General features: G+C 45.5%; 1 protein-coding gene across 1 annotated transcript in view; it reads right to left on the reverse strand.

Moving 5' to 3' along the window:
* Positions 1–4715: 4715 nt before the first annotated feature.
* ETS1 (ETS proto-oncogene 1, transcription factor) overlaps positions 4716–14713 on the reverse strand; it is a 71989-nt gene continuing 61991 nt past the window's right edge. The window contains exons 7-8 of the mRNA XM_077839807.1: positions 12296–12414; positions 4716–11102 (exon numbers count right to left, since the gene is read on the reverse strand). Coding sequence (XP_077695933.1) covers positions 10887–11102; positions 12296–12414 — 335 coding nt within the window. The 3' untranslated portion in view covers positions 4716–10886. The remainder of the gene's footprint in view (positions 11103–12295; positions 12415–14713) is intronic.

A 14713-nucleotide genomic window follows, 5' to 3' on the forward strand; every position in this document is an offset into this window, starting at 1 on the left:
CCAGCTCTGAACCCCATGACCTGGGCTCATCTCCGCAGTCAGGCAGTACTAGGGCCAGTCGTAGCACTGAGCAAACTGTTGTGGGTGATGGAACAATCAACAATGATTTTTTCCTGACTTCTTAAACTCAACCCTGAGGCTTGAAAGTGTTTAGATCATTTCCTCCCCTACTCTACCAGGTCCAACCACACAATCTACTGCAGCTTTTCATCGGCATCAGAGGCTCCGTGGATGTGGGAGTATTTCTGCTATCAGTTTTGTGGCCTGTTATCAATAACACACACCAAACTGAGATCCATCCAGTCATTTAGGAACTACCAAATACTTAGCGGTTAGAGGAGGGGACTACTAGCTAGGACACCTGGGTCCCTACATTTGAGTGATGGTCTGTTCACAGCATTACTTGCTTTGTGATTTGGTTTACCCATAGGTCAAACAAAAATAAGGGGGCTTACCTACAGTGGGTAGCAAGGCTAATGAGATCCTAAGATGAACACTCAGTAGAGGTGTAGGATGCTCCACCAGGAAGGAACCAGATTCCAAACTCCCATAGAATATGACGTGGTTCAGGACTGCTGGTCTTTTAAGAGGGTTGAGTCCTCAGCTGCACCTGTGCCAGATTTGGCTGCCATCCTCAGATGGAGACAATGTTCTAAGTCATTGTACAAGGGGCTGTAGGACTAGTGAGGGGCCTGCTGGGAGATGGGTGAGCCGACCTGAGAGAGAACATTGGGAAAAAGCAAGACATCAGGGCCTGTAGGAGGCCCCGGCTGAGGAAATGGGGCCTGGGGGAGCTTCTGGGGCTGATGTCCATGGTGGGCAAGAGCTTTGCTGCGTTTGGAAGTTTTCCCATAAGGTTAGTGTTAATCAGTGGTGCCCAGAGGCAAGGGTCTGAGATAAGCTTGAGCGATTGTCTTCCTGGGAAAGGCTCCAGCTGCTCCCCACTGCCTCTCCCCCCACCCCCCGGGCCAGAGCCTTTCATTGCTGCATGGAGCTGCACACCGCAACGTGGACGCCGAGCGCTGCTCACTGTGGTGTGGAGCTGCACAGACCCTACTCACCTCCACCAGGGAGCGTGCCGTGCGGCTATACCCGGAGTGCCGCGCCCGTGGGTCACCCAGTATGGTTAACCTTAAAGGGGCCTAAGGACAACAGCACGGCTCTTGCTGCAGGAGGCGTTTCCTTCTAGGTGAGCAGTATGACCCCACGTGCCAATGCTGAAGGCCCTTGCGAGGGAAGAGCAAGGCAGCAGCAGGAGGCGGCAAGGGAGTCTTTGTTCCTCTGCAGTTGTTTTAGTCACAACGCCCCAGAGTGTTTCCTCTTGTGCTATTGTCTCTGCCGGAACAACGAGGCATCTGTGTTTCTGCAAAGGCCGGGCGCAGCGGCTCTTACACTAACTGTGCCTGACACAACTGGCTGCCGTCACCAGGGCCCCAGGTGCAGAGGGGGTTCCCCTTTGAGGCCGCCAGACTGTATTTTGAGCGCAGCCGTTAAAACACTGTTCCCTGGCTCACTCTCGGCGGCACCTTCCATGCCCTGCTGGCTCTGGGGCTCGCTGGGGAAGATGCAGATTGGAGCAGGCCTAAGGGGGGGAAAGGGGGGGCAGGCCTTCCTTCTCGGTCACCCTCCTGTCCCCATCAGGGCATCAAAATAGTTAAGAAATGGAGCCTTAATCCCTGTGGCTATATACAAAATTGCACACCCTAACATCACCCCTGTAGCCCCTCCCACACTCACCTGTGCACCCCTCATAAGCCCCTCCCCCACAGGTACACAACCCCCTGGCCTCTCTCACACACTCACCTATGCATGCTTCATAGGCCCCCTTCTTCATAGGTACACACCCCTCTGGCCCCTTCCACACTCAGAGGGCCCCTCCCCTCCCACACCAGCTACACACACCCAGAGCCTCTCCCACAGGCCTCTAAATCTAATTTCCTACAGGCATGCTGTAAGGAAGGTAGATGTTGGCTGAATTAAAATCTTGGTGTTGATAACCCTCAGGGTATGTCTATACTACAATAAAAGACCTATGGCACAGCTGCGGCTGGCTGCTCCCCTCCCTTACTCCCCCCGCCCCCCGCATTGGGGGTCCCAGACCTCAGGCTCCAGGTGGAGCCTGAATATCTACACTGCCATTTTACAGCCCCAGACCGCAGCTCATGCCCGAGTCAGCTGACCCAGGCCAGCCCTGGTGTTTAATTGCAGTGTAGACATACAGTAAGTGGAGAGTCCACCTCACTTCTGACCTTACTGCACTGCTGCTATTCCAGTCCTGGCTTCCCCCACCCAGCTCAGTCCTGGTTTTAGCTTGAACAGAGACTAATGTTGAGGGAGATGGTGGTCTTTTGTGATGTGTACAAATGTCTTGCATGATCTGGAATGAGGCCACTGAACTGATTTTCAGTGTGATTTTCAGTGAGGCCCCCAGAGAGGTGTGCAGTAATCCTATGAGAAAGACTTAAAGAAACAGCTAAGAACAGAGAAACCCTGTCCATTTATTTATCCTGGGCAGCTCCGCTTCACTGCTGCATGAGGTTTCGTTGCTTTCCCCAACTTTCCAGCTGGGATGAAAGGAGGCACAAAGAGATCAAAAGATGTAGCTAAGGTCACACAGCCTGTTGGTGGCTCAGCTGGGGTTACAACCCAGGTTTGCTCCTGGCTGCCAGACCTTTTCACTAACCACTAGACCACATGACCTCACGGCCTAGGATTGTATCAAGCAAGCTTTGCATTCCCACAGTGGAGAGAGACACACTTTGAAAGACAGCAGGCTTATTGTGTGTTAAAATGTTTCAATCTTTTAGGCCAACATCATCCTCCAGATTTGGGCATTATTTAAACCAGTCCAGCTGTCAGAACATGAGGGCGTCAATAACCGTTAGCATCAGGAACTCGTGGAAACAACCCATTGGGTCACCTCCCATCCCATCCCTCTGCTACGCCACCCTCGTCCCCCCCCCCTCACTTCTCAACCTTGCCTTCAATACCCTGCTCAACTCTGCCCCCAAAATATATTTCACAACAAGTGTCTTAGTACCTGGATAGCTAGATGGCCACCAACCTGTCACAGTTCATATCCACCTAAGCATTTGTGGCTTGCCTGGTGCCTCCAAGCTGTAAGCTCAAGTTATTTCCTCTTTGGCATTTCCCCATGGCACTCTGTATACTCAACATCCATCTTCCCTTTATCCACTACATTGCTGGCACTAAACAAATATGAATAGTGTAATCTCAAGTGCTGTGTCTAATCCAGTTCTCATTAACTCAAGCAAATGAACAGCCATCATGTCCCCACTTTAATAGACGTCCCTACTAGGGGTCTCTTTTACTGCTATCCAAAAAGATTTTCTTTTTTCAGTTTAGGAAGTGACATTGTCAATATAACTTCCCCGTAGCTAGAGCTGTGCATTTATCTATTGACGAGCCTAGTTAAGGGTGAAATGCCCTTCTGTGTGAAGGCTCACCACCAGGCCTGCAAGCCAGACGTTAAGCGGTGTATATGTCTAGCGCTGACTCCTCTATGCTGGGGTGAATATCGCCCATCCATGCACGGTAGGGTTGGAATATGACCTCAACATGCTCCCACAGGGCACTGAGGAGGGGTTGGATTCCTCATCACCCCACTGCATTGGTTAGGCAATCTTGGGTCCGAGGGCGTAGGACCAAGTGCCTGCTTCATGTCTGTAAACCAGTTGGCGCTCAAGGGAGGAAAAGTGGCAAGTGTTGCAGTTACTCCGTGCAGCAGATGGGCTGGGAACAAAACTTCACCTCCAGTCCCACAATGATTTGGCCACATGTTGCAATTTGCTGTCAAGCTAGCCCAGTAGAGCTGCTTGAAAATTTACAAAGAGAACAGTTGTCCATTGGACAATGCTGATTCCATGGTATCAAAATGATTTGCGGGAATAGACTGAACATACACCTTTTGTCCCTGTAGAACAGGACCCGGGATGTGGCTGTTCCCTGAGTAGGGGACATCATGGGGAAGAGGCGAGCGGGCAGGTAAATGGGTAGGCCGTGAGAGGCCAGGTCTGAGATGGAGGTTGGAGGCAGAGTTGCGTAGGACATTGATGGCAAGGTTGAGGAGTGATATGGGGTATTATCAAAGCAGAATTTTTAATTGTACAGAAGATGTCGACTTTTTGTTCTGCTTTGGGATGAAAGGAAATTTCGAACTCTTAGAACATCCCACAGAATGGAAATTCTGAGTCTTGGACAGCTCACACCCGGCAACAACTTATTACACAGAAACGCCCTGGACCAAAGAAGTAGCTGGGAAAGCGTTGTGCCTTTGAGGGGGTCTCTAAGTCACAACATCTTAGGACTATTCTAGCAGTTGTGCACCTTACAGGCGACCTCTTTGCTGAGGACTCAGCATAACATCAGTATTGTGTGACTTACGAGATTTGATGCTTTTCTTAAAGCCACAGCTCCTGGAATCCTGTAATTACATGAAAATTTCAGCTTTCATTTAATGAAAGAAAAATAAGTTTCATGCCCTTGCAACTCAAAAATGTGACTCTTAAAGGCTCAGAAACCAGAAGGAAATAAAAAGAACCCCCCATTTATTGCTTGTACAATCTCCTTATTTTTATGACAATCTCATGATATTTTGGTGTCTGAATCATGTTGTTTGAACACCATCAATACCACGGAAGACACAATCTAACTCCCTTCAGCAGGACAGGGGAGAAATAATCACGCCGACACCATACCTTTATGGTTTTTATTTTATTTCACATGGTTTAAAATACAATATGAAATAAGGCTACAGTATATAAAAAATTCTCCATCAAAATGATGTGCCAGCATCAGCAATTAAAACAAAACCAATCCCTCCCTTAAGAATCCATGTTCTGAGGGGAGATTTTTGTATTTTTTTTTTTAAAAAACACACACAGACACACACATACACACTGCTACATCTCTAAGCTAGCTCAGTTCTGTTTTTTTTTTTAAAAAAAGCACCTGCTTTTTCCTCCTTTTTTTTTAATCTTGCTCTTAAATTTTTTTCACTTTTAAAAAATATAAATTATATGAAAATACAAGTTGGAAAATAGTTGAACAGCACAATATAACAATTTTTTTTCTCTATGTTTATCAGCTTAAAAAAAAATCCCATGTGTAAAAAACAAAACAAAACAAAACAGACATGTTCTTTTACTGAGGCAGCTAATTCCTGGAGATATTCCATTAGAACACATATGTATACCTATATTGAGCATGGATTTGAAATTCTTTGGAATGTAGACAACAGCTCGACTGATGTTCTATAGACCCCCTCAGAGAGACGCATGTCAAGGAAAGCACATTTGCAGTGTTTAGAATGAAAAGAAACTCAACAAGCTCTAATAACCCCACCAAGGTCACCTCCCAAACAGCGATGCTCAAAAAGTGCAGGGATTTGGATGTGTCCTAAATTTCAGATGCATATTGGAAGCTTTTTTTCTTTTTTTTCTTAAATATCTTGACATTGGGCTGGAAATCTCCTGAGAGAAGGTTAAATTTCAGGCCAGTGATGAATCATGATAGAAATGTACGGCTGGAAGAGACCTCAAGAGGACATCTAGGCCAACATCCTATGCTGAGGCAGGACTAAATAAACCTAGACCATTCCTGACAGGTGCGTGATTAACCTGTTCTTGAAAACCTCCAATGATGGGGATTCCACAACCTCCCCTGGAAGCCTGGTCCAGAGTTCACCTATCCGTACAATTAGAAAGATACTCCTAATATCTAACCTAAATCCCCCTTGCTGCAGATTAAGCCCCTTACTTCTTGTCCTTCCTTCAGTGGACATGGAGAACAATTGATCACCATCTTCTTTATAAAAGCCCTTAGTATATTTGAAGAGTATCAGGTCCCCCTCTGTCTTCTTTTATCAAAACCACGTATAACTGGGTTCGTGTCCTGTTAAGAGTGGACTCTCACAGAAGGATAATAGTCTTCTGGACAGAACCCAGAAGTGTAATTAGTGTAAAAATGATGCACACACATACACATGTGTGTATGTGATTCTATTACACACAAATGTATAGGTGACTTTTGTATAGGTGATTTTGTGTACTATAATAGCTACACATACACAGCGAGAGATGGGCAAATGCTGTGATGAAAAAATGTCTGTAGATAGCTGTTCAAATTTTTTAAATGAATTCGCTTTGACTGAGGTCCCTTTTCATGATCTTTCCAGGGCATAATTGTACTGGAAGAAAGCTACTTTTAAACAAATGTCGCAGAATATTCCCAACAAGCAAACTTTGAATTCCCGATCACGAGTATTCAACCATACAAAGAATCCTGCCTCAGCGAGGAGGGGATGGACTAGCTGACCTCTTGAGGTCCCTTCCAGCCCTTCATTTCCAGGCTTGTAAGAATTACATGCATAGAATTAGGCTCATCCAGTTGGAAAAATGGGCCCATATCATGTGACTTGGGTGGTGAAGCGCAATATGCTGGATATTAAGTACCCACCGTGAACTCCGAGATCAAGACTTAGTCATAAAAATATTTGGAATCAATTAACAGATTTGAGAAATTCCAGAACAAAAAAGATAGGTTTCAGAGGAGCAGCCATGTTAGTCTGTATTCGCAAAAAGCAAAGGCGGACTTGTGGCACCTTAGAGACTAACCCATTTATTTGAGCATGAGCTTTCGTGAGCTACAGCTCATTCAGTGGAAGCTCACGAAAGCTTATGCTCAAATAAATTTTTCAGAACAAAAGAGAAATTAACTGAATTAAATCTGGTTTAAATATTTGTCCACGGTGCAATTCACCCCAGTCCAGAGGGGCCAGAACTAGACACCACTTAACCCATCAAAATAAGACTTGTGCTGGATCTTTGCACAGAGGTGAATTGCAATCCCAGTGCATGCTCTCTTTCACACACATTATATAGATATTGCGTGTATGTAGGTTAACCAAACTTTTTCACACCTCATAAAAGATGCAGTTGGAGGTTTAGGTGCAGGTACACATTTGGCCTTAACTTTATCTCATCTGGGTCACACATCCCTGTTCAATAGTCAACATGCATTTAAAAAAAAAATCTGCAAATTTCCAGTGTATAAACAGCACACTGTGCTTTCTGTGACCGTGTCTAGCCTAGAAGGGGGGAAAGCAAATTGTGAGTCAAGTCACTACATGTCACCAAGGCTATTCTATCTGTCGCTTGTTGTATTTACACGCAGGTTGCAATCTGGATGGCAAAGGGTGGTGAGTAAACTTGACAAAGCATTGGTAGGAGCATGTTGGCAAAGATGGCACCATTCATTTTGTAGCCCTTCTAGATCGCTTTGAGAACATATCCCTGCACGTTATGGAAACAGATTGTCTTGGGTAGAAACAGCTTAATACAGAAAATCTGCCGGCAATCAACCCTCGTGGAATGAATGAGTTGATCAGGTCTGGCAGAAATATTGGGGGTCAGCACATGAACCCCCAAGTCCCAACTGTTCATAGTAAAGTATTACTGACTGACTTTCTGCTTGAACTGAACTAGGGGACCCTGCACTGTGACCAACCCCAGGGGACAGACACTTGCTGGGTGGGTTAGAAGGCAGAAAGAGTGCTGGGATGGTGGGACATCTGCCCCAGTCACTAACACCCTTTACAGGAGTAATCCTGTAAAATAAAAGGTGATGATTTAAGGTCTGGCTAAAAACTGCCCAGAACGGACACTGTAAAATGTGAACCTAGGGGCACTTTCTATGGCTCTATGGAACGTATAAGACTCTAAAAGCCTAGGAGAATTGTGTTACCAGTTGAGAATTGAAAGAGTCCATCTAAAGAGTCACAGGCTACTCTCCTGCTTGGATTTGGGGCCGGTGTATTTCGCTGGAATCACCTCTGGTTCAAGTGGTTCTCTGCCTCCCTGGAAAACAGAGTCTGAAATCTTCCTCCTTATATATCTTCTCAGAAGCCCAAACTAACTCTCTGCACTCAGCTACCACCAACTTTATCACTCAAAAGCTCCATCAAGATGCCTTCAGCCTACTCAAAGTGCAGGGAGCAGCGTCACTAAGCCATCCCACTACAGCACAGCCCGCCGTACATAGCTATAAATCAGTCACCTTCTGGACGGGCGTTTGACTTCACCTATTCTCTCTTTGCACCTAGTTTCTAGCAGGGAGGAGGAGCACCTGGCCTACAGCAGCACATCGGCATCTTCCTTTGCTTCCTCCAGCTTGAGCTGAACTCCAATCCCCTTTTGCAGCAGCCCTCCTCTCTCACTTCTGCAATCTCTCACCTGCCACAGCTGCCAGCCTCCCTTTGCTCAGGATGCTAGATGAGAACTGCTCTTCAGAAAGCAGACTGTCCTTTCTTCATTCAGTGCATGCTCCTTTCACCTTCCTTCCATCCCGCTTTCCTTCATCTGCACCAGTCCTCTCTGTATGTCGGATGGGATCATGTCTTAGCCCCAGCCATGTGCTCTGACACCTGGACTTCCCTTGCCCCATAGCCACCATCTGCCTTCAACATTCTTGCTTTAAATGCCCCCCTAATCAGCTTGCTACATTTTTCCGTGTGTTCAGCTTTACACCTACCAGCCTGCTAAGCCAGGCTAAGCTCTCTGACACGCTGGGGCTGACTGAGTTTCAATCAAACAAAGCTTGCTTAAAAATGAACTCCCTGATATTCACAGGGCCTGAACACATGCTGTTCTTGTAGAGTCCAATGGGAGCTCTGCACCTTTGTGTCAGGGCATCATCTTTCCACAGAACTCAACTGACAGCCTCCCATGGCTTCCTGTTTGACCCTGCCCTCCTATACCACAGTGCTCTGGCTACACAGAGATGGGAAAACAGGAAGCAAACTGGATGTTCAGACTAAATACAAGCGTGTTTTTAGCAACTTTTATTCAGAGCCCAGTTCTGCAGACCTGATATATGATCTCCCATTGTTCTAATTTCCCCTGCATTGATCTACAAAGTCTCTCCACCCTCCTAGTCTCTGTGTTGAATCAATACAGAGCTTCAGAAATTAGTTCAGCCATTAAAGAAAATATATTCGGTTCAAATATTTAATACTGTCCTTACCAAAAAAAAAAAAAAGATATATTTAAAGTCGAAAGCCGAAATCCTACAGTCAGACTGGCAGAAATTTGGCAAGACGGGAGGGTCATGGAGCCCAGGCTCCAGCCCGAGCCCGAATATCCACACGGATATTTTTAACCCAGCGGTGTGAGCCCCAGTCAGTTGAGCCAGGCTCGGAGAATTGCTCCTGCAGGGAGGAGCTTATTGTGCAGATACACACTCCGTGTGTAAGCTGTATCCTCACAGTCCGGGCTCAAAGGAATTGCTAGCCTGATCCAGCAAAGCAGTTAAGCACATGCTTAACATCAAGCTCATGAATGGTCCCCTCACTTCAGTGGGGCTATTCATGAGTTTAACCATGTGCATGCGAGTTTCACTGGACTGGGCTTGCGTGTTCAGCATCTTGAGGGATTGTTCCCCATTTGTTAGTCTGAGTTTCCATTTTGGATGTGCCTAGAATGGCTGGCCGTACATTATTGCAGGCAGCACTGCTCAAAAATGGAGGGAAAAATCATCGAAAGTTTCCAAATCATCCTTGTTTCACTTTTCATTGTTCAAAGTTTTTCATGATTTTTTTTTTCCCCGAACACACTTCTCCATTTTCCCGTCAGCACTGACTGCGTTCCAAATAGGAAAATGTCAAACCTGAACTTCTTTGCTCAGCTTAGTCACTGGGTGGGATATTAAAAAACAAACAAATTAGCAGTTACTTCAAAGTGTAAAAAACATTCCTTTTACCAAAAAAAAAAAAAAAAAAAAAGAGAAACCCACTTTCTGATTTTGAAAAAGATACGTGAAAATGTCAGCAACATTTTCGATACATCAGAAATTTTTAAAACGTGGTTTTGAAAATATGGTGGTCCCCAAAAGATGTTTTTTTAACAACAACAACAACAACAAAGTTTCCTTTTGAGAAATTTCATCCAGCTTTAGCAACAAACAACAGAGCAAAGTGCATGGGGCTCAATGCAAATGCAAAGCATCCTCCCAGAATTTTTGGTGACTGATTTGGCACTCATTTTCCTTCACATAAGATTCAGAGATCATAAGTCAGAGCTCTACACTTCTCCAGTGGGGTCTACATAAACTTTTTTTTTTCTTCACTGTGATAAAACTCTCTGCTGGCATAACAGAAACATACATACACACACAATATTGCAAGACTGAGATAATCTTAGAGCTTAAGACTATTTAAAAAAAATACTGGCACAAAATTTAATAAAATAAAATTTTAACAAATAATAATTAAAAAAAAATCTTGGTCCCTCCTAAAAAAAATCTGTTCTTTGTAACAGAAAAATAACTGACAGAAAAGCAAAGTAACAAGAACTGTTCTTGTTTTTTCCTATGTCATCCTCTCCCACAAAACAGGAAGTTCCACCTTCCCTTTGTCCCTCCCATCAATAAAAGAACCAATCGCATAATCCTTAGGAGTCTTGTCACTTCCTGAATTGTCAGTTTGTTGCACTGGTAACACAGTAATCAAGGGGATCTTTTCGTTAATAATGTTTCCAGATGGTGTGAGATGGGGAGGGATTATTTTAATTTTTTTTTAAGTGGGCTGTATTTTTCTGGCTTTCTTAAAACTAAGAAATTCACCCCCCAAAACCTCTCTGAGAACTTTCAGATAAAAAGTTCCATCTTTCTTCTCTCAACCAAACATTGCCAGATTCAGCCAAAAGCTTGACTTTGCCCACCCCTCCTTGCCCCATCAAAAATGTCTAATTTGAGTTGCTCTTGAAAAAAATATAGATAGATATTTAACTGCAAAAAAAAATTTTTTTAAGGTCTCGTCGAATCTCCACACCGACACGACGCAACCTTCCACACAGTCTGGCTGGTCCGATTCACTCATCGGCGTCGGGTTTGACGTCCAGCATGGCATGGAGTTCCTCGGGCGTGTAGCCCAGAAGGCTCTGCAGGTCGCAGACGAAACGGTACACGTAGCGCTTGCCAGCCGTCTTGTGGATGATGTTCTTGTCATAGTAGTAGCGAAGCCCACGGCTCAGCTTCTCGTAGTTCATCTTGGGCTTGTTTTTCCTCTTGCCCCACCGCCTGGCAACCTGGAGGAGGAGGAAAACAAAGCTGAAGAAGGGCTCAGAGATTGAGTGTAGATATTAAAATAAGTCTCTTCCTCCTGGCTCGGCTGGGTGATAAGGGGCTGGGAGCTCCTGCCGCTGGGAGAGCTAATGGTGATATGTTTTTTCTCCCCCTCGTCATGAAGAATGGACTCAGGGAGGAGTTGAGTGCCAGCATTTGCAGAAGGCCAGCGGATCAAACCCCTCCTGGGCTGTAGAAACAGCACCCATGGACTCTGCTGGGGGATCATGAAGTGGAATCAGATGAAGACAGGAGATGGGGAAGGGGATAATTTTAAGCTCTTTGGGGCAGTGGCTGTCTTTTTGTGCGTACGGCGCCTAGCATGCTTGGGGCCTGGTCCACGCCTGGTGGCCTCTAGAACTGTGCAAATAACATTGAGGGGAAATAGTGTCGGGGAAAACTGAAAAAAAAAAATTCAACATTTTTGGCAAATCAAGAAAAATTGTTTCGGCTCCAACAAAACTTTTTTTTTTTTTTCCTTTTACAACATTGCAATATTTTGTTTCAATTTCAACCATTTAAACCATTTTGACTCTTTTTTTTTTTTTTAAATATAAGGAAAGGACGTTTTGAACTGAAAAATGGAAACGCTTCATTGATCTCGGAATTATCCTTCCTCCCGACAGAGACGATTTGGCAAAAATGACACAAAGTGGTGATGCCTTTTGCTGTTGCGGAATCTTTATGTTTCGCCCCCCTCAAGTCCCAACTTTGGTATGAAATATTTCCCCTCGCTTCTGGGTGCCACTGCAATACAATTAATAATTGCTCATTAATACTCAGACTTTCATGGGCACTCTCTAAACCATTGATTTTTCCAGAAATTACTGAGGGAGCAACACCCTGCTACCTTAGTCCCCTCCACAGGATCATACTGACATGACTTGTAGCATCTCAGCCAGGAAGAGAGAGGGCGTAGTTTATTCTCCTAAGCATTTTCAGTGGTCTCTGATCAGTTAGAATCATAGAATATCAGGGTTGGAAGAGACCTCAGGAGATCATTCAGTCCAACTCTCTGCTCAAAGCAGGACCAATCCCCAATTTTTGCCCCAGATCCCAAAATGGCCCCCTAAGGATTGAGCTCGCAACCCTGGGTTTAGTAGGCCAATGCTCAAACCACTGAGCTATCCCTCCCCCCAGTTATATTGGGCCATACCTCGTCTGGGTCTGAGAGCTTGAATTCCCAGCCATCACCTGTCCAACTGATGAAGGATTGGCAGGACTTGTCGGTGAGCAGCTCCAGCAGGAACTGCCACAGCTGGATGGGTCCACTGCCTAGGAACGCAAAGAAGCCACAAGTTGTTAAAACCAGGTGAGCCGGAATGCAACAGATGCAAATTTCTTTCCACCCAACCCCCTCCATGGGAAGACACACGCAAGCAGATGAATACAAAATGTGTTGAGTGTTTGTTAGTATAGACAGCACTGGGATCTGTGACTCTGGTTCTGTTATATGCTTCACCCCTGACTCGGATGCCTTCAACTCCCTTTCTAAACTCCACGGATGCACTTGAGGCCTTCTTAGACTTCGGGTTTCTTGTGGCAAGGCCTATGATTTCCTCTGTGTTTGTAAATTGTGCTTAGCACAGTGGGAGCCTCAACTGGAATGGGGTCTTTGTGTGCGACCTTAATATTAGTTATTAATATTAAGAGGTGATGTTCACTGTATATAAAAACTGACATCTCAGGGGCCTACAGGAGCAGTCCAAGTGAAGATCTGAGCTGAACTGGCAGTTTGAGAGTTAACTCGTACAGGTAAAGCTGCTTCCTACTGCAGTCTGATTGGAATGTTCAACCACTGGAATGTTTCACCTCAGTCTAAGTTACATAAAGAGGATTATTTCTTGGCATTAAAATAGGGAGGTATGATTTTTCTGCCACCGAAGCGCTGTCTTCTCTTACGTGCCAAAAAGCTCCCAGCCACTGCTTGAACTCCTACACTATCACACGCTGCCTCCTGACCTTCACATTCTGATCCATGGCTGTGCACGGAGATGCGATAAAGGGGACATAGGTATGAAAATTATTTGGCCTCTCTCCAGGACATGTCGCTGCAGGAACCACCTACATAAACTCGCAGAGAACAAGAGGCAACTCAGTGCAGCTGGCACAGCTATTGCTGCAAGGAATAGGGTTGGCTGGGCAGGTGGGCACCCGGGAAGCAGGAAGGCATTTCTAATGGGCGCGGTAATAACATAACAGAATGGAGGGTAGGCAGAAGGTGGTCTCACAGGTTAGCATCTTGAATAATTCAAAACTTAGAACTAGAGCCTCTGCAAGATTGGAGTGGGCAGACTGACACTAGGGTCTTCTGCACAAAAGGAGCTTGTATATTTTCCAGCAGCGTCCTAGCACACTGGAAATGGAATCCCTCCCAGCCATGACATCCTGAAATCAGCTGGGCCTGGATCCATTTGTACACTGTGCAGCCTGGAATCAGCAGAAGAGGAGAGCATGCATTATCCAACCAACTCCTAGCTGGCCAGAAGCAAGTTCCCCGGTTGGTTGTTCTCATGATCTATCATCATTGATATGGAGGTGAAGGGTCTGTGGGTGAAGTCTCCTGTGTTATATACATTTGAGTCATAAAAAGCTATTTGCTTTGCAGCTCCATTGTCTTCTAAGTGCCATAAGGGTGCTAATTTTGGCCATCAGCTATTTGTCAAGAAATGCCTCAGAAATGGCAATGCACACATGCATCTGCTGTCAAAAACCTCCCAGTGGTCATCTTGTGGACTTCCCTGTTTCTTTAGTACCAGCTGGCACTTGTGGTGTCCACCTGTCTGCAGTGTGCAAGGTGGTGGCTTTAAACCAGAACCGTCTCTTGGTGACTAACTTTTTCCGTCTGTGTCGGGGATAACGATTCTGGGAGGAGAGCACCACTCATCTGATCAGCTGAAAACAAACAAGCTGCTTGTCAACAGCGATCAGATTCCCAGGGATGCCAAATTCTCCTTGCCCCCAGAACTGATTTTCCTCTAGGGGGCCTCAGCTGTACTTGGCTAAGGCTGGACAGTTAATTTAAAGGCACTGTACTTCCTGTCTATTTGCATTGTATCTTGCCATGCCTCAGGGCATCTGATTCCTATGTGCTTAAGCACGGCTGATACCAAGTACGTAACGCATTGCCGTGAGAGATTGTGGCTTTACACACTTTCTGGTAGGTTTTCACTGGATCAGTCACATGCTGAGTGACTCCTAAATACTGATCTCTTCTTTTCACTCATGTTCCAGCCAAAGCCAAAATGGATGCCCTCAAGCCAAAACCTGTCTGATTAGGGCCACACCTAGAAGACTGTGTTCAGCTTTGGGCAACATATTTCCAGCAAGATACTGACACATCTAAGAGGAGCTCAGAAAAGGGCAACGATAATGATCCAGGGGATGACTTGCAAGAAAAGAATTAAATATATAAAGCTGGGTTAGGCAACAGCTAAGGTGAGGGAAAGGAGAACAGACTGACAATGGCAATGGGTGTAAGCCTGAGCTGGCAGAAGGAGTGGCTAATGGAACAATGGGATGAAGTTACTGGATGACAGTTCACGCTGCATGTCAGGATAAAATTCCTGCCAGT

This window comes from Eretmochelys imbricata, chromosome 22 (assembly GCF_965152235.1).
Source record: "Eretmochelys imbricata isolate rEreImb1 chromosome 22, rEreImb1.hap1, whole genome shotgun sequence".
Classification (NCBI taxonomy): domain Eukaryota; kingdom Metazoa; phylum Chordata; order Testudines; family Cheloniidae; genus Eretmochelys; species Eretmochelys imbricata.